The sequence below is a fragment of the Microcebus murinus genome, chromosome 10 (assembly GCF_040939455.1).
Source record: "Microcebus murinus isolate Inina chromosome 10, M.murinus_Inina_mat1.0, whole genome shotgun sequence".
Taxonomy (NCBI): Eukaryota; Metazoa; Chordata; class Mammalia; order Primates; family Cheirogaleidae; genus Microcebus; species Microcebus murinus.
The window spans coordinates 18,493,503-18,512,868 of NC_134113.1; the positions used below are offsets into that span (position 1 = coordinate 18,493,503).

Here is a 19,366-nt window from a genome sequence, read left to right on the forward strand (position 1 = left end):
CTTTCAGGTAATTCATTCTTGGCTCAAAAAGACAGTGATTTTCTAAAGTTAGATGTTGCATAGAGTTAGGTTCACCTCTATGCTACAAAGTTTCTTACTGATACCCCTAGGAGTCCCTGAAAATTTTACATAAAACTAGTATATCCTGTGGGAAATGGCCAATGTACCACTCAGGGTTGGCAACAGCCAGTGGCACCAGGGTAAATGAACAAAGTTTAACAGAGAGACAGAGATGTGGGTGGGGCTTATGGGAACCAAAATGATGCAGCACCCAGAGACTAGTAACAAGGGAGAGCTATTACCACCTTTGAGCCTGAAGGGTCAATAGGAGGAAGCTGTTACTGGACCTCAACAAGAGTTGTAGCTGTGGGAAAGGAGACTCCTGACAAGAGTCTGTGGCCTTAGACCAAGGAGCAGAGCCACCGCCAAAGCAACTGAGCCCAGGCAGGGAGAAAGCAGGGATATAAACACCCAACCTATTTCTTCTCCCACCTTGTACTCTTGTGCTGGTGCCACCCACTGGCCAAACCCAACACAAAGCCAGAAATCATGGCAGCTCTAGTCATGAAATCCACAAAGATCAGTCTCCTGAGATTCAGAAAAGAGCAGAGAAAGGTGGCAAGTGCATCTGGAGGGAAAAAGAAGAATAAGTAACACAGCTATGGATGGAACAGAGCAGACTAACAATTTGTCCATTTGGTCAGCAAATACCTATCTTTCTAGGGGTGGGGGAGATAACAGTGAACAAGACAGGTAAGGTCTCTGTCTTCAGGGAGTTTGCCATCTAGTGGGGGGCAATTGATAACAATCATATAAACAAACAAAGATATGCGGTTTTGAGATAATGGTGAATGTCAGGAAGGAAAAACAGGATAATAGGTGGAGACTGATTGTGGCAGATGGAGAGCTGCTGTGGATAGGGTGGTCGGGGAAAGCTTCTCAGAGGAGGTGGCATTGGGGTGCCTTGAGGTAAGGAACCTGGACTCCCAAGGAAGGTCTACCTTGATTCCACATCTACTCCCAGACTTGATTCTATGTGCTTTGTGGGTAGGAATCAAGTCTGGGCTATGATTTAAATGCATCTGACTAGTCCTCTGGAAAATGAGAGACAGAACTGGAAGATGAGAATAGCGACAACAGTGGGCACTAACATTTGCATACAGCTTGTAATCTCTGACATAGGTCTTTTGCTAACTTCATTACATTTTTTTTTTAGCTAGCTGTTGTGGGTACCAAGGAACTGAGCTGTTAGCTCTGCATTGGGTCATCCCCAGCCTGCAAGAACAGCAACGTGGAAATGCACATTCTAGCCCTCTCTCTTGGGGCATCTCAGCCCTACTCCTTTGAAGGTCTATGCAGCTGCAGAACGGTTTCTTCTTTCTTCCTTGGTGGATCTGCCTCATATGAACTTGAGATAGATTCTTCTTCATACGTACCCTCCTACTTTCAATTGAAAAATTTAAAACGTCCGTGTCAGGGAGGTGAAACGCGTGCCCCAAGTAGCCCTCTCTCAGCCTCTGATAATACGTGCATACAACAACTCTGCAGCCAACGGCGGGCCCGTATTTTCTTTCTCTCCCGCACTCAATGCTCCTCCAGGTCGATAGCAGGCATGTCTCCAGTCTTAACTCGGTGGTCTCCAGGCCACTTTTTTGAATAGGTAAGATTTCTCAGTCAATAAAGTCAATGCCAGTTTTCTTTCCCAGCATCCTCCTCCATCAAAAAAGAAAAAAAAAAAAAAAGTGAGGTGGGGACCAAGACGGGGGAGGCTGCGATTGCCAGCCTCTGGGGTCTACATTTTGTATTTCGCTGACAGCCCAGGGCCGCTGCAAAGCCCGCCGCGCAGCCAATGGGCAGCGGTGATTTATGGAGCTGACTAACGCCGGCTGAATGCGGCCTGTCAGGGCGCCGTGAAAGGCTCCCTTCCCCGCACAAGCCCCGGCTTTGTGTTGCTAAGCGATTAGAGCAGATGTAATGAGATTTTGCCCAATCCTCGCTTTGCCCTTTCCTAGCTTCTGCAAAATTGTGTGTGTTTTTGTGAATTTTTCCAGTTTGCCTTCGCGTTGTGGCAAACAACAGCTAACTTTGCCTCGACTTTAACAAGACTGGCTATTTCCCATTCAGAAGGGAGTGAAAGAACACCTGTCCCCACAGGAGAAGGAAAAAAAAAATCCCCTTTGTGGGGGCCGAAACATTATCCTAATGTTATATTCATAGCCATAAATGACTTGCTACACTTTCTTTGCATACCTTATCTGGAAAGTTGCAAAGGAGCTAAATTAAACCAAAGAGAGATGGGGGCGGGGTGGGGTGGGGGGGACGCCTAGCCCCGGTCCTCCAAATGAGAAGATAAAAATAAAAGCAGGCATCACAAAAGCATTACTCCTCTCAAGTAAGCTCTAAATTGGCCCACTGCTGGCAGAAAGTCCGATTATTTATGGCGATGAGGAATTTACTGATTTTTTTCCCTTAATTACGTTCATCTCTTTGAAAGGGACTGAAGCCTCAATGTGCATTCTATAGAGGGTCATTTAACAAAATGACATCAGACGCTGTGGCGTGCTCCGCGCATCGCGGCTTTAAAAAATGATTATTCTGTGCCACTAAATGGTATAGATGTACCAACACAGACTAGATTTTTAACTCTGGAAGACGTGCTGGCTACCCGTTCTTTGTTGGGTTTTGTAAGATGCATTTTGCGCTCGGCTTTCCGCTTGGCTGGAGACACGCAAACTGAATCTGCAAGTAATGCAGGCGGCGAGCGAGGAGCCGGCGAGAGGCCGAGTAGGATTCTAATCACGTCTTTGCTAACTGACAAGAAGCAAGCCAGCCAAAAACCCACCAATTTCTTTTTGAATCTTGGTAATTGGGTACTTTTACACGCAGCTCACGCTATTCGGATAGAGTCACAAGCTTAGATAGGCCAGTGTCTCAAAGCGACCACACATTTCTAATGCGTTTATTTGTTAAAATCTAGCTCCTTCTGGAAGGAATTTATATCATACATACCTTTTACTTAAAAATCAACATGGAAAGTGTGTGTATTGGGGGAAAGGAGGAGAAACTGTGTGCCTGGAAGCGAAGGAAGAGGAACATATTCTCCAGGGAGAGCTGCTATGTGCAGAGGGCTGCCTCCCCAGCCCCCAAATTTCCACCCATGATTTCACCCAGCCCTCCCTTAGTTTCACGAGGAGACACTCAGAATAGGGGTGTGGGTTGGAAAGTGGGGTGGAAGACCCTCTCTTTCCAGTTCACTTTTTGGGGGATTTTTAAATGTTCAGTTCTTTTATCAAAGTATGATACAGCTATTAACCACCACCTATTCTCTCATGCATATGTATATTTGCAAGATAGAACGGGAAGAAAGCAGTACATTTTCTACATTCATCACTAAGTCACTACTTGGGTAGGACTGGCTACAGCGCTTATCTTTGTCATTCCTGCCACTTAGCGTGTTTTGCACCACCCTCTTCGCCCCCCACCCACCCCTTTGCTTTGGCATTTCAATAACTTGTCCAGGGGCATCAGAGTCAAAGAAAGCTTAGAGGCAGCTGATTATTTTCATTTTGAAAAAAGGAAAAAAAAGTTTTATTACGAAACTAGCTTGTATAAAACAGGGTTATACATATTTTTGTAAGTTTGTAATAAAACAGTAAGAAAAAAAAGGCAGTGATAGAAATTTCCAAAAGGCAACCCATCAAAACCAACTGGCTGCCACTTTGTGTTTGGACAGTAGCTGCATAAACTTTGTTCTTCTTGAACAGTATTTAATAACATCATTAATACATTAACAACGTTTCTATAAAGTAAGACACATTGGTGCTGAAGTACAACTGGTGGCCTTTTGATCTCACCTATGAGGAGAGTTCTTTACAAAACCACATAGGGGAAATGGCAGTTGTAAGGTGGACTACACATCTAAAATATGCAGAGGTAATAGCATTACATGTTAAAGTATCAAGATATACACATTTTAAACCATTTGTACAAAAACTTCTATAAATTTTTTTTCTCTCTCTTTCTCTCTTATGTACAAAAATATCTTAATATATCCCCAAACTGGTTAGGATAGATACAAATAGATTTTTCTTATAATAAAAAAATTCACAAAAGATTGGAAGCATTCTATGATGAAAACAGTAGAAAAGACATTGTGAGGGAGATGGTAGGAGTTTGGGGATGCCCCCCCCCAGACGGAGCAGGGTTTCAAAGGACTGAGTAGAACATAGTTTCACTGTAGACTGATGTCTTCAGCTTATTGGGGTGGGGGTTACTGAGACGAAAGACACCAACTCATTTCTAGAGGGCTACGAACTGCGCTTTGAGAGAGGGCGGGGAGGTGAAGGCGCCCGAGCCAGCGCTTTCAGCTGTGCGTGTTAGTGGTGGGTGGGAGTTACTATAGTGCGTCTGCTGCTCCTGTCTGCCAGGAGCCCACTGCTTTTGCACACGAGCTGCATTTTGCGCGTCGACTCAAGTCCTAGTCGCTCTTCATATCTCCTTGAATGATTGGAGTGCAAAGATAGTGTTCTGAGCGCAACCCTGTCTTCTGAGGGCCTTGCCTCTTAGGCATGCGTGCTTAGTTGCTGTTGGGGTTGGGTTGGTTAGCTGTTTTTGTTTTTTTGCGGAGTTTTTTTTTTTTCCTTCTTCTTCTCTTCTCTTCTTCTTCTTCATTTTTTTTTTCTTTTCCTTTTTGCTCCCTCCCAACGTCGCTGACGCTGACGGGAAAGCACTAAAGACAGCAGGCTGTGCGGTCACCCTGCAGCAAGGAGAGTAACGGGAGAGGTTAGTTTACACTTGAAGGCTAGTGGCGGGGGAGATGGAGGTTTGGGGGAAGAGTCTGCCTGGTAGAACCCCTCTTTTGACACATCCCAGTTCTCGGTTTGCCAGCGAGCATCACCGCACCTCACCCCTACTACCCTCCATTGCTTGGAGAAGTGGGCAAAGCCACGTTCAGAGGCCAGTGCTAAAACTAACAAGCTAGGATTTGAAATTGACAAACTTTAACAAACGCTTTCACTGTAACTCCCCCCATCTCCATGGAGACAGCCCCCCTTCCACAGACACTCAGAGGGAGGATGAAGACAAGAATACCCCCCCCCCCCCCGTGCATCCCCAAATGCAACCTACCTGCTTCCGAAGTCCATTCGCACCAGGGCCTGACCAGGCCGAGCCCCTCAGAACCAGTTGGTGAAGTCGAGCAGCTCCTGCTCCTCGGGGCTGAGCGGGTCGTAAGAGCCCTCGTCGGACGAGTAGGACGACACCGGCGAGCCGGCCATGGAGTTCAAATCGTTGGAGTAGTTGGGGGAGATGGTGGGCGACAGGACCCCAGCCTGGAAGGCGGCGCTCACCGCGTCGTGCTCGTCGAGCAGCTGCTGCAGCGCACGGATGTACTCGACGGCCGAGCGCAGCGTCTCCACCTTGCTCATCTTCTTGTTGGCCGCACCGTTGGGGACGTGCTCCCGGAGGGTGGCAAAGCCCAGGTTGACCAACTTGACGCGGTTGCGCTCGCGCTCGTTGCGACGCGCCACGGCGGCCGGCTGCTGCTGCGGCAGGCTGTAGCCGAAGCCGCTGAAGTTGAGCCGGCGTTTGCAGCGCATCAGTTCGGGCGAGGACGAGCGCTGTCGTTTGACTTGCTTGGGCGCTGACTTGTGACCGCCCCCTGAGGGCTGGCTGTCGGCCGTGGGGCTCAGCTGCCGCGCCTGCTGCTGCTGCTGCTGCTGCTGCTGCTGCGCGCCCTGCGCCGCCGCTGCCGCCGCCGCCGCCGCCGCCGCCGCCGTAGCAAAGAAGCAGGCTGCGGGCGGCAGGAAGGGCGGCTGGGGCTGCGGCTGCGGCTGCTGGCCCGCGCCGCCGCTCTCCATCTTGGCAGAGCTTTCCATGCGCAGCGGCGGCCAAGGGGGCGCGGGATCTGAGCGAGCTGGGACGCGAGGTGCGGGCGCGCGCGGGGGACACAGACAGGACTTGGGTGCACGAACAGAGACAGAAAGAAGGGGAAAGATGAAGAGGGAGCCCCGAGGAAGTTAAAAAAAATACAAAATCCCCAGGAGACTTCCTAGAGAGGGAGCAAAGAAGGTGCAAACGCTTTTTCTCCTCTGTCTACGCCTCCTCCTCCTCCCTCCCCTCCTCCCTTCGCGGGTTGGCTTCAGGAGCCTCGCGTGGCGCTCGCGTGTGAGGCTGTCGCTAGCGCCTTCTGGTTTCTAAGAAAAAAAAAAAGCAGAAGAAGCAGCAAAAGTCAGTACTGAGCGCGCTCTGCTGAGTCTCCCGTTCCTCTCCCACTAAGGCTGCGCTCTCTTGCGCCGGGTCTCGGTCTCTCCAGCCGTGGCTCAGGCTGTTTTTATTTTGTTAACCCCCTTTCTTTCTTATTTCCTTCTTTCACTCGCCCTCCCTGGCCGGCTCCCTGTCCGTGCGCCTTCCACGTTCCCTGGCCAGAAGTGAGAGAGTGCTGGGCGGCCGGAGTGCGGCCGCCTTTTCAATGGGACACCCAGCCCCACGCGCAGCCCTGGCCCCGCCTCGCCCCCCACTCCCCGCTGCTGCAGCGAGCGGCTGCAGCCCCCATTCCCCCCTCCTCTTACCTCCTCCTCCCACCCACTCCCTAAACTCCCCCTCCTCCTCTCCTCTCCCCCCTCCGGTTCCCTTCGCCCGCTCCTTGCAAACTCTCCATTCAGCCGGGTTTGTTGTTGCAGTGCGTGCGCCTGGCGCGTGCCGGACTCCCGGCTGAATAAACAGGCGGCGCGCTCGGGGCGGGCTGCAGCGGGGGGTGGCTTTGGAAAGGGGGGGGCCGGCTTCGCAGAAGGGACAAATAGCCCTGGAAATTGGGGTGCATGGGTGGAAAGATTTGGGGTGAAATGCCCTTGGGGTCTCCTGAGAACGTGCAGCAAAGCGCAGGGAAGAGTTTGGGCAGAAAAGTGGCACGGGGCGATGAGGAAGATTAGGAGGTAGTGGAGCTCCATGTTTCCTGTTTTCTTCTCCTCCCCACTGTTTTACTCTTGAGGTTTTTCGCTGACCTTAGAAGTTCAAGCAAGTTAAGGTTGAAAGATGGGAGGAGGAATCTACGTCCAAGACAGTGAGAAAAGTGCTGGAGTATGTGAAGACTTGGGTTCTAGTCCTGAGGCGTCCTCTCACTAGCTCTGTGGCTTTTGGTGAGTGGCATCCTCTCTGAGCCTCCGTTTCCTCGTCTTTGGCCACAGAAGTTTGCATGGTCTCAAATGCCCCATCCAGCTCTAAAAATTAGGATGTGGTCCCCACCACCGAGCAAATATAGAGGGGACCCGAGGAGAAGGGACACCGAGGGGCGGTTATGATCAGTGCTGTAGGTAGGTGTATGTGACAGGACGCCCCCCTAGGGTGACCTCCCGGCCCCTGTATCATCGCCCCCCCCAAAAGGATTATTTCCTGACCAGCTGGGGGGGCGGTTATAAAGAGGGGAGACCTCTAGGATATTCCCGGATCCTCTGAGAAGAAACATGGGGAGCACGGGGCAGGTGCTGGAGCTTGGGGAACTGGACGAGCTTCCCCAGTTGTTCTGCCGCAGGCACCTCGGCGGCCTTGGCTCAGCCTCCATCCCGCCCCAGGCGTGTGCCCGGCGGGCCGGTGGCAGGCGACTGGGAGCAGAGCCCGGCGGGGCCGCGTGCTGGCGCCGCGAGGGAGGGGGAGGCGCTTGCAGCAGTTGCTCGGCCGCTTGGACAGCGCCTGCCCAGCCGCCCTTCCTGGGCCCTCGGCCCTGGCTGGCTCTGGCCGGAACCCTGTCTAGCTTCGGGACGTCTGGGGACACGGCGCTGCTCTTGGGAAAGCAGACGGAGCAATGGACCCCATCCCTTTAATGCCCTGCTGGGTAGAGAGGCTGGGGCGAGCCTCCAGGCGCGTCTACACAGGCAGAATTGAGCGGAGGTCCATCGTGCATTTGATTTGTCCAGCAGAAATAGTCTGTTTGATCAGGTGAATTATCAGGATCATTGCTTCTCATCGATCTTCGCTTTGTGGAGATGGGTTTTTCTACAGGGCTAGTGGGCGTGACCAGGGGGCCGCCCTTGGTGTGTGTGGCTGGCTATGAGTGTTTTTGGAATGATAGGGTTGGTGGTGGGCAGTAAGGACCAGTGGCTCCCGAAGTGAATCATCTCTCTTCGCTGCCTGTTTTCACTGCCTGTTCGAATGGGTAACTTCGAGAAGTATAGGATGGAATGGTGCCAACAGAGATCAGTTCTGCAACCCTCCCCACCCTCATGGCCCCCTTCCACCCCAGAGTAACCTGTGGCTTGCTTGTCTCACAGGACTTTGCTAAAGCCCCTTGAATTTACAGCTCAGGCCTCCCCCTTAGACTCCCAGGAAAGGAGCTGAGAGGTCTCCAAGGTCATATTTGTCTTCTCTTCCCAGAAGTGTAGGAGGTAATTACACCTAAAGTAGAGCCACACCACTCAGCTTGGGCATCTTGCCCTTTCCAACCCAAGTGAGCCCCAGACCACCTGGAGAAATAGGGATAATTCAGGCATTCCCCACCCCCACGTGCCTCAACTGTGAGCTCTTAGAGCATGTGCCAGGAGGCCACATGCCTGTTCCCCTCCTCTTCACCAAAATAGTCAGGGCTGGGGGTGGGAGGGCTTGTCCCTAACAGGGATCCATCTAAATGTGCTTCCTTTCACATTAAGCCGAATCATGAGCTCCATTCTAAGTCAGACTCTGTCATTCCACACTTGAAAAAGGTCCAGACTCCCAGCTCTACCACTCTTGTGCATTGTAATCTTGAACAAGTCCCTCTTCTACTGGCCTCAGTTTCCTGATCTGCACAAGAGGGGTGTACACTAGCTAGTTAAAAACTCGTATCTAAGAGAGGGGAAAATTTGCTGGTAGCCAACATGTGTTCACAGTTTCCCTCTAGGGGACTTGAGCTCCACCTATACACAAAGATCGCATGCAATTACCAGGGACTTAAGGCCAGAATCCCCCATCCCCACCCCAAGCACACATGTATACCATGATATGGGCACCTGAATGGAAGCATATAGTAGGGAAGCCTTCTAGTGATCCTGCCTATGGCATCAGCCCAGGAAAAAAGATAGCAACCTTCCTGCCAAAGCTACTGAAACATTTGTTCCCATTTTCCCAACTCCAGCCCTAACCAAAATGCTGTCCTCACTGTCTCCTCCCTTGTGTACTAAGCCTTCTTTTTCACATGCTTTGCAAAGCCTTCTAAGAACCCAGAGAATGCTCTTCAACACTGTCATCACCACCTTCTCTTCCAATCCTAAGGTGGAGCAGTCTGGAATTTTTCTTTAGGGGTTTACATCTCTGCCATTGGGGGATTGTGCACTACCTAGGAGAGTTTTCCACTGATACTGGTTTTCTACTTGTTTTCACCAATGTGGAGCAAAGGACTGAGACTCAAAAGCCAAAATTAGAATCCTGCTTCTGACCCTGTGACCTAGATTATCCATCCCCCTTCCCCTCCCTGCTCCCCACCAGAAAGAACTGGCTACATGCTCTACTAGGGAGACTTCCAGAAAGCAGATTGACCTGACTGGGTGTCCGAGTTCTGTTACTCAACAGCCGTGTGACCTTGAGACACACAAGAGTCTCTGGTTTCCTCATCTGCACCAGCCAAGAGTTATAATACCTACCTCCAAGGGTTGTGAGACTTCAGTAAGATGTGAGTGGAGCACTCCAGAGCAGGTTTAAACAGGATGGGATTAATCAGAAAGTCAGGCTCACACAGCCCACCCAGGAAAGGGTCCTCTCTCACTGTCCCAGCACCTCGAGGGGAGTAATTCCTGTCACTTTTGAGGAATGGTGGTGATGGATCACAAATCAAGGTGATAAAGACAGGAACCACATTTTTTAACATGAACAGTAGTAAGTGGGATAAAATATGGAGATGCTCTGTGGCCTTTACATGCAGGGAGCTTCAGCAGAGCCCCTGGTCCTGACTTCCACATCAGCTTTCTGTGGCTCCCTTGCCACGCAGTGGGCCTGAATCCCTACAAGTCCCCAGAGTTTTACTTGGCTAAGACACTTGAACAATGTCCCATTTATCTGGGCATGGAGGGAGAAGAAAACAATTCACAAAAGGAGGGTTTGATACCTTCATCCATAAATGGAGCAGTGGCACTCCCCTTGCCTATGTGTCAAGGCTGTTATGAGAATTAAATCAGATGTTGTTGGTTAATTTGCTTTGCAAATCTCTCCACATATATCAGGGATTGCCTTTTCATTCCTCCAAATAGCAGCATTCAAACAGTGTTCTGTTTTGTAAAGGGGGAAGGCAAGACATTGAACCCCTTTGGGGAGTATCACCCAGAACATATACATTCCAGAAAATAGAAAAGGTTTTCTTTCTCCTTCAATGCAATAAGAGACTTAATTTCAGCACTTTCAGGCCTCTTTCCTATGTCAGGACACCCTGGAGCTGAATTATACTTTAGATAAGACCTTATCTTCATTCAGCACCAACGTTTATAGAGGGAGATGGCTTTTCTTGTGATCTCGTCTGCTGCCCTCATATTGGAGACACTGTGCTCCAGTCTCCTGCCACCTTCATTTCCACTCACGACTGAAGACCACGCCAGTGCTACCTTTGCTCACGTGCTATGTCCAAGCTCCAGGATTATGCACCTTCTCTCTGTGAAAAGGAAATATGTCTCATCTCTTTGAAAAATGCCCCATCTATGCCTTTTCTTTGGAGAGAGAGGTTAATATTAAAAATGAAACTAGAATTTCCATGGGTCAGATAATTTAATAAAGTTATATTTATAGTGGATCCTGAATAAGGGTCAAAGAGTGGACAAACATGAGCCTTTGTATTCTAGATTTGGTCACAAAATTGTTCACGAAATCTTCAGTTTGGTGGGCAACCTGAGTCTCAGAGGCCACGGATGCTTGGAGAAAAGTGAGTGTGCATGGCAGTCCTAGTGTGTGTGTGTGTATTCCTATATCTATTCCTATATATATTCCAATAGTTATAATTAAGTTAGGGCCTCTGTCCTTGGCTGTGTGCAACTCTAAGCCTGTGCTAGATCATGCACCCAGGGAAAATGAAAAGGACATGACTGTACAATCTAGTGTCTCCCAGAACAGTATTCCCAAGGTAACTTCAGAAAAAGCTGCTAGCCAGCCTGAGTTTAGTCTGCAGAAGCCTCGGAGGAGGGCCTGTTCAGGGGGCAGAACAGCACAAACCACGTATTTGGCTTGGCCCAGCTTCCTGGTCACAGCAGCCAGGCCTGCACCTGCATTAAGGAATCCAGGCTTCTAACAAATCTATTCGCTTTTTCAGTATGCCTTAAAAAGAAAAAGGAAAGTTGGAAAAACAAAACAAAACAAAAAAGCACAAACTATATTTTATTGTGCCTTTTTTGGTTAGGGAGGGAAGGTGGAGGAGGAGGAGGTAATTTGCAGCCACCCTCACAAGTCCTTTTGAAGTTCTCCAAATAAGGAGAAGTAACGCTAAGTCTTTATTTTTTTCTAAAGCCCCATTTACATTATGATTAAATACCTTCCTTGGATAAGCATAAAGAAAGTCGTTAATCTATATAGCTCTCCAAAGAATCAATACATTCAAAACTTTTGTAGGATTTGTTACACTCTATTTTGTTACAGTAGGCCAGCTCCTCTCTGTCTAGGCACATGGCTCTCCTTCCCTCCCCTCCCCACCTCCTCCAAGAATGAAAATAAAGTAAAGGTCTTTCATGGTAAACAAAACCAGCTGATTCTTCACAGAGAACCCCTGAATAGCTGAAAAAGAAAAAAAAAAAACTTACAATAAATGGTGCATTTTTTTCTCTGCTGGGTATAGTATTCAAGGATCAGGGCAGTATTCAAACAGAGGTCCATTTTTTGCTCAGCAAGAGAGTTTAGAAAAGAAGCGTGGAGTCCATTCAGAGCTCTCCCCCCTTCACAATCGAAGGGCTCTATGAAACCTATCTTCCATGCCTTGTCAGAGTGTTTCTGGGGACCAATTAGTGCTTTGTTGCACGGCTTCTTTGCTGAATCTTTGAGCAGAAAAAAAAAAAAGCTCTCTTGAGTCTCCCCTTATTTTGACCATTTCAGTCATTACTCAGTGTAATAATTAATATGACAACTGGACGCTCGAGTTTGTATAGAAACACCTCAGCCACAGGAGCGAGCGTGCAGTGGGTGGTAACGAGCCGCACATCAGCCCGAGAAGCCACACACACAAAAAAGGGAATGAATGGCGAGACAGAAAGAGAAGGAATAAAGATAAAATAGTTGGCACAACGCAGGGGAACATAAAACAGACTCGAATGGGGAGAGGGAGGGGGAAGGGGGACAATTAGAAGGGGAGGGGGAAGAAAACCACCCTACAGAGGTTAACTTATTTTGAAACTGTTTTCTGAATAGAACCGTGGATGTGAGCGGCCGGATTTCAGCCCATCATATTTCCCCCCCAAGTTTGTGAACCCGCCTGGAACGCGAGGCTGGGGGAGAGGCACAACTTGTCAGTTCTCTTGGAAGGTGCACACAACGTGCTACCCAGCCCAAGTCCCCAGCCCCTTGCTCCGTGTCGTGTTTGACTTCTTCTTCTTCTTCCCCCCTCCCCAAGAATTCTGCACCCCTTCGCTCCAACTTCGGTCTTAGGAGTTGGCAGTGGAGAAGCTCGGGAGCAAGTGTAGACGAGTCGGATGAGTGCTGCACTGTTATCCTGGGGATGAATTTGGTGAAAGGGCATTCCAGATAGACCCCCAACAACTCGGCCACGCTGACTGGCGGCGCGGCGTCTCTCTGGGCCCGCGAGGGGTCTCCCCGGTCGCGCGCAGCAAGGCAGGACCCTGCGCCCCGGCCCCCGCGCCCTGCCCAGCTCTGCCGCCCCGCTAGCGCGCCCCGGGGTGGGGTTGCAACCCGCTCCGTGACGGCATAATAAATAATTAGAGGGTTTAAGCGTGTTAGCCACAGCTCATGCTAATGAGCCAGATAAGGGCTCCTGCTAACCCGAAGTGACAGTTTGCATATAGGAGGGAAGAAAAAAAAAAGCCCTGCTATTTTTCCCCCAACTTGATTGCTCCTTCTCAAATTTATACGTCCCCAAATCCCTTCCCCCATTCCCCTGATCTCCCTCTCTTCGCAAGCCCCCACCTTCAGCCACACAACACACACTGCCTCGTTTTGACCCTTTCTCAGCCTTTCACCCTGCGAGACCGCATTGTGACGTCACAAGACCCCGGTGCCTACATCTGACCTGCGCGGAAAGTTCACTCTGGGCGCGCTCCAGCCAGTCTCGGCCCCCAGGCGGAGACGGCCTTTGTGCCTCTCCTTACACACTGTGAAACGCGCCGAGGCTCCCATCCACAAGGAAGGACTTTAAGGCTCAGGGTCAGGGGTTTCCGAGAGCCCGTGGGGGCTAACGCGCCCTTGGGTGCTCTCTGCGGTCAGCAGGGCGAGGGGAGCTCCGGGCTGGGGCGAGGAGCGCTGGCGGCGGGAGCCCGGGAGCTCCTGCAACGCTCCTGCCGCAGCAGCAGGAAAGCAGGGGCAGTTTACCGAAGTGACTGAGGTCAGTCGTGTGTCCCCATTGTGTGGCCACGTGTCCTGTGTCCATCACCACCTCCCCAAAGTCCAAGCTCAGCCCGACTCCTTGCGGTGCGGCCCGGGAGTGCTCTGGCCTATAAATCAACCCGGTGGCTGGAGCCGGCTCCCCTGAGGCAAACCTGGACGCCGGCCCTGCCGGCCAAGGGAAAAGTTTCTCCTAACAGTGGAAGGAGGATGCCGCCGCAGCCTGGGCGGTGTCTGCCACGGAAAATGTGCCCCCCAAAAGGTTGGCCAGTTGACTTTCTTCCTCCTTACACTTCTTCCCTGGGCCTAGTATTTGCAGCATTGGCAGGGGCTGGTAACTGATTTTCAGCCCTTTGGGGAGGAGAAAGGAGGAATGATGGCGGTGGGGTAGGGGTCATGGAGAAAAAGAGTAATTTCTAATAGGTGGATATTCACTGACATGGAATCTTAAAGAAACAGCAACAAAGACAAGATTAAATGAGTTACTTTTTGTGAAATATCGACAACAGTGCCTGACACATAGTAGACACTGGATATGTGTTAAATAAGTACAAGCATACTGATATATATAACACGAGGTTATAACAAGAGGTATATGCTATTCATTTACGATGTTAGAAAATACCATTGAGATCTAAAAATGATCAAGGTTGATATACTTACTGATTCATCAAATAACTATGGAGCATAATCAGAGAGAAATAAGACACAATCATAGCTTTCAATAAACTTTAGTAGACAGAAAAGAAGGTGTATATGTATGTCGCTTCTCGGCCTTTTGGCTAAGATCAAGTGTAGTATCTGTTCTTATCAGTTTAATATCTGATACATCCTCTATCCAAGGACAATATATTAAATGAATTTTTGGAGCAGGGAAATGGAATAGGAGCTTGCTCCGTCCACTCCACGCATCGACCTGGTATTGCAGTACTTCCAGGAATGGTGCACCAAAAAAGTAAAAAAAGAAAGAAAAGAAAAGAAGGTGTATAAGAAAAGAAAGTCCATTAAAACACGAAGTGGGGGTAGCAACGGAGAACCTTCAGTCCCCAGGCACCATTCTCTTTGTGTTCCCACCTTCCCCCATCTGCCAGGCTACCCCCCAAATAAATACACAATCTAGGTAAAAGCAATGGATTTGTTATACAAACACATCCTAAAGTCACCTCTTCTCCAACCAGATGGTGGCCCCTAAGCTTCTTCTATATGACAATTCATGAACAGACACTGATGAACTGAACACACATACACACACACACACACAGAAGTCACTTAAAGACACAGACTCCAGGAAGTTCTGGAACTTTCTAGCTCTGTGAACCGTGGCAAGCTGCTCATCCTCTCTCAGGCTTTACAAAATGAGAGGGTTAAGATGCCTCACCTCCAATTCTGACTATACAGGCAATACAGGCATGGCCACATGACCCTCTAGTGGCAACCACTCCTCTCTGTGAACAAACGTTTTTGCTGTCCTTTTCTGCCATGAGCCTTCAGGGGGCAGCTGACGTCATCCTCAGCCTTCCAGACGTGAGGTCAGTCCTTGCTGGTGCCAAGATTATGGCTCCTGGGAGTAAGAAGGCGGCACCATGCGGTCGGTATGCCTTTAGTCCTGGGGACCAGAGCAAGAGGTGCGCCATTGGACGCATCGGGATGCACGTGCAAAGGGATGACACTCACCTCTGTCGCCAACAGCTTTGCATGGAAGTAGGATTCCCCTCTACAGCCTGGACAGTTCTTGGTCTGGGATTTGGGTGCCCGGAAGCGATCGAGCCCCATTTCCGAGTTGTGTGGGTCGCTCGCCACCTGCTGGTGATTTCCCAAACTGCAGCGGAGACTGTGAAAATTCTGCAATTGGATTCATTCAGTACCACTCAATTCGATTCTATTAATTCTTCTCCATACAGTTCAACCACAGAGCACTGTCTGTATTGCTCTTCCCCACGATTCACAAATTTGAGATAAGTGAGATGTCTGTTAATATTAAGATTCCGAAGCTTCATCCGAGACCCACCAAATCAGAATCTGGCCAATCGGCTCTTCCACAAGCTACGTGGGAGTCCTTTAGGACACTGAAGATGGGGTACTATTTTCCTAGAGGCATTCAAGGTGCTAAGACACAGTTTCCATTACGCGGACGCGTGAATAACTAATCTCTTCTGTTAAAGAAGTTAAGATAGTCCTATAAATATGCAGGGGGTCATCCTACACTCTGCCTCCATAACCTAGCTCACACGCTCACGCCCCAATCTCCACGTCTTAACAACTTTATATAGATAGACAGATACTGTATATAATGTAAATTATAATATAAAGGAAGGACGAATGTATATAATGTAAATTATAATACACACATAGACACGGTATGTGTACACATGTAATGATATATACACATAAAATGCACAGTTATGTATTTAAAGCATTTCCCTCCTCTCTATCACGGACATCATTGTCTTATTGCAATATTCTCCCAGCTCCGGCCATCCCATGTCCAGTTTCATCTCCCTCAAATACCTTCTCCTCACTGCCACAACAATAATCTAACTAAATGACATAGTCACACATATGAAATGCATGAAAGCGTAAAGAAGTGGTACTTTATATCACATCCGAGACAAAGTGCTCTTTTCAAAGCATAACATACCCCACTGCTCTTCTGCTCAAAACCATTCGATAGCCTCCCATGTTCTCTGGATGAGAGCCGGCTGCCCTTGAAGCTCCCTAAGAGTGGGAATTCTGCTTCACCCGTTTTGCAGGCCCAGCCCTCAGCGTGGTGTCCAGACTAAGGCAGGTGCTCAGTAAACACTTGTTGAATGAATATATGGACTTTGGGGGCCAAAGTTGTTTAGAGGGTGTAAGGTGTATGTATCTGTGATACAGAAAGTGGCGTGCAAAACACTTTTAATTAATTTAATGGACTCAGAAAAAAAAAAAATCCTCCCCTTCCTTGCAGGTCTGAGGCCTCATTTGCCACCTGGCACGGGCTCCCTGGGATCACCAGTGATCTTTTCATGTGAATATCTTCCTCGTCTCAAACAACTGGGTTTTCTCTCCAAGGAGTACTAGGAGCTTGGTGCATGGCAGGCACTTCATAAATGCTCACAATCAGAGGCATGAGTATTTCCACAAATGTGTGAGAAGGGGAACAGTGAGGGGAGCAAGGGTCCTGTGTTGGTGAGTGCTAAGGAACTGGGTTGGTTGGGTAGGGTGGTCTGGGCTATGGGAAGCCTTGAATGACAGAAAAATGGTTCAGGTATGATGGCCTGAGAGATTTTTAAACAGAGAGATAACACCATTATATTCATGGAAGATAAGTCTGGAGCTATGGAAGAGGGATTGGAGGGGACAGACTCTGACTACCTCAAACCCTTTTCCAAACATCACGTTTTCCTGAGATGATTCAGCATGTGTGCCACCATTTATTCTTTCCACAGATACTAGAACGTAAGCCCTGGGAGGGCAGGGACTGTGTCTGCTTCATTTACCAGTGGTCTGCAGTGTCCATACTGGGCTTGCCACATGATAGGAGCTCAATAAATACTACTGCATAAACATTTATTGGATACCTCCTATATACAAAGCATGCGGTAGGTTCCAGGATGCAAATATTGAGAAAAGAGACATAGTGCCTGTTTTCAGGGACTTTACTTAATATTTCATTTTTGCAAGAGGGCAGCAAAAAGGCAATTCTGGATGCAAAACCGCTATGTCAACAGTGTGCTGAGAGAGACCACCGGTAGGGGCAGCAGACTCCCTTGGGGGAAGCGAGGCAAGAGGCAAGGAAATCCAGGGGAGCAGCAATGTTAGAAGAGCTCCCACACAGAAGTCATCAAAGCTTTGCATTAGAAACAATTCCTGAAACTTAGATCAATCAGTGAAGATTAATGCTATGTCTCTGTGAGGCTCAGGGTAGTCTTTCTACCTAAGAAATCTTCACCCTCCCCTTTTCTGCTTGGGTATCCTCTTCCTTCCCTAACTATCACTATCAACCCTGGAGCCAGCCAGGGCACCTGCTGCCTCCCACAGTACTAACACCTAACACTTACCCACCCTATGGCCATTCCCCTCTCATAAGCTTTAAGCTGGGTGTCAGCAGAGTACTTTCTTGTGTGGTTCACATAATTTCTGTGTGTGGGAACATCTGAATTTTGGGAACCTGAGGCTTACAAAACTTTGGCTCTCTATTTAAGGGAAGAAATACAAAAATTTTAAATATAAAATTAGGTAGGAGATGAATACATCTTCAGAACAGAAATCTCAAGAAATGACACATTATTAAAAGTTGGCAAAATGCCATACATTCCAGAAAAAAATGAACACTATTTTTTAATTAATTACCTAATAAACCTCTACAGTAACTTTTCTACATTCTTTGGTTCATTCTCTTTGATCATGTGATAATTTTTACTCTCATCTTTAGAGGGAATGAAAAGATAATTCATTTTTTTCTGTAACATATGATTGAAATTTTTTATTATTGGGTAGTATGGGTACTTAAGGTATATTACTTGACACACACATATACCAGAACTAGTAGTTGTAGAACTACCATATATTTGTGCCATACAAACCCAGGAGTTCTGATAAGTTGATTCCACACAATTCTCATCAAAAAAGGAAAAAAATTAGTATGTGCTTGTAATTGTTTATGTTTGATCGTCAAGTATATTCCTGACAAGGAAAGAAATTCTGTTTAGACCAGGGATTAAAGAGAACCCAACACCAAAGAATATGATCTAAAATGCCTGCTCAAGGCCTTAAGACCCAGAGACTCAGCACAGTGGACAGCAGGAGTGTACCTGGAACCTCGTTTTCCATCTCAACAACCAGGAAAACAATGCTCTGTGAAAGTGGCCGCGAATGATGTCAATATATCCACTACCTGCACACCAAATATATCTCCATTTTAGCTTCTTCTTATCTGGATCTCGAAGATGTCTGTGGCCACTGCACGTGGGGAGTGTGGTAGAAAGGATGTCAAAGTGGAAAGAGATGTCAATCGTACCTGACTGTGGTTTAACTATGGTACTTTGAAAAAACTTACAAAACTAGATAACCATATATAACCAGCTAAACCCACTTCTAGGGTCCCTCCAAGAGCTTTGGAGTCTAAGTAGATGCAGGACCTTCAAGTTGAAGCTTCATTAGTTCCGCCATGAATCTACCTCTGGGCCTGTGAGTAGGTGGTAAACACATATCAAATGAATAAATGAATAGCAGAAATAAAGAAAAAAGGGCGTGGAATTTGGGCTCAGATGGCCTGTATGACTTTGAACAAATCGCTTAACTACTCAGAGTTTATTTCCTCATTTTCAAACTGAGAATAACAATCTGTACCTTTACAGATAATGTATTTGAAAATATTCTGTACATCAAAAAGCAAAATACAAACAGAAAAATTGTTTTTAGAAATACAACACATAGAGGAAAGTCTAGGTTCCCCTCCCTTAATATCCAGTGAGTCCTAGTTCCGCAGGAGTCTTCTCAGCCACTATCCTGGAGAGACCAGCTCAGATGGATCTCTTTGGCCCTTCCAGAGCAGGGACGGAGCCATGGCTGAGGACGGGGTTGTCTGGCTCCATACACTTAGGAGTCAGCGCAGACCTGCTTCACACCCTCGCCCACCATATCTAAACTAACTCCTTTTTTCAACCTTATAAATTTTTGTCAAATCTAGCCCACTTTCTTCATCTCCACCCTCACTACTTTAGTCTAAGGTGCCATGGCCACTTCTCACCTGGACAACTGCAGTCGCCTCTTAACTGCTCTTGTCCCCTACTGCACTCTCCTGGCTACAGCCAGTGGTCTTGTCAAAACACCCATCTCCAGGAGCCACCCTCTGGCCATGCACTTCAGTGGCTTCCAGCCCTTTCAGGATGAAGAT

General features: G+C 48.3%; 1 protein-coding gene, 1 long non-coding RNA gene and 1 other non-coding gene across 3 annotated transcripts; 1 reads left to right on the forward strand and 2 right to left on the reverse strand.

Annotated features, from left to right (window-relative positions):
- Positions 1-3,558: 3,558 nt before the first annotated feature.
- On the reverse strand, positions 3,559-6,463 carry ASCL1 (achaete-scute family bHLH transcription factor 1). The gene is made up of 2 exons (XM_076006792.1): positions 5,128-6,463; positions 3,559-4,756 (listed from the first exon to the last, which is right to left on the reverse strand). The coding sequence occupies exon 1, from the start codon at positions 5,874-5,876 to the stop codon at positions 5,175-5,177; it is 702 nt and encodes a 233-aa protein (XP_075862907.1). The 5' UTR covers positions 5,877-6,463; the 3' UTR covers positions 3,559-4,756; positions 5,128-5,174.
- A 3,954-nt stretch (positions 6,464-10,417) lies between these two features.
- Positions 10,418-12,197, reverse strand: LOC105875572 (uncharacterized). Its single transcript, XR_001156028.3, has 2 exons — positions 11,742-12,197; positions 10,418-10,606 (listed from the first exon to the last, which is right to left on the reverse strand). It is a non-coding gene; the product is annotated as an uncharacterized LOC105875572 (long non-coding RNA).
- A 2,053-nt stretch (positions 12,198-14,250) lies between these two features.
- Positions 14,251-14,441, forward strand: LOC142873467 (U2 spliceosomal RNA). The gene has a single exon (XR_012921505.1). It is a non-coding gene; the product is annotated as a U2 spliceosomal RNA (small nuclear RNA).
- The last annotated feature ends 4,925 nt before the right edge of the window (positions 14,442-19,366 follow it).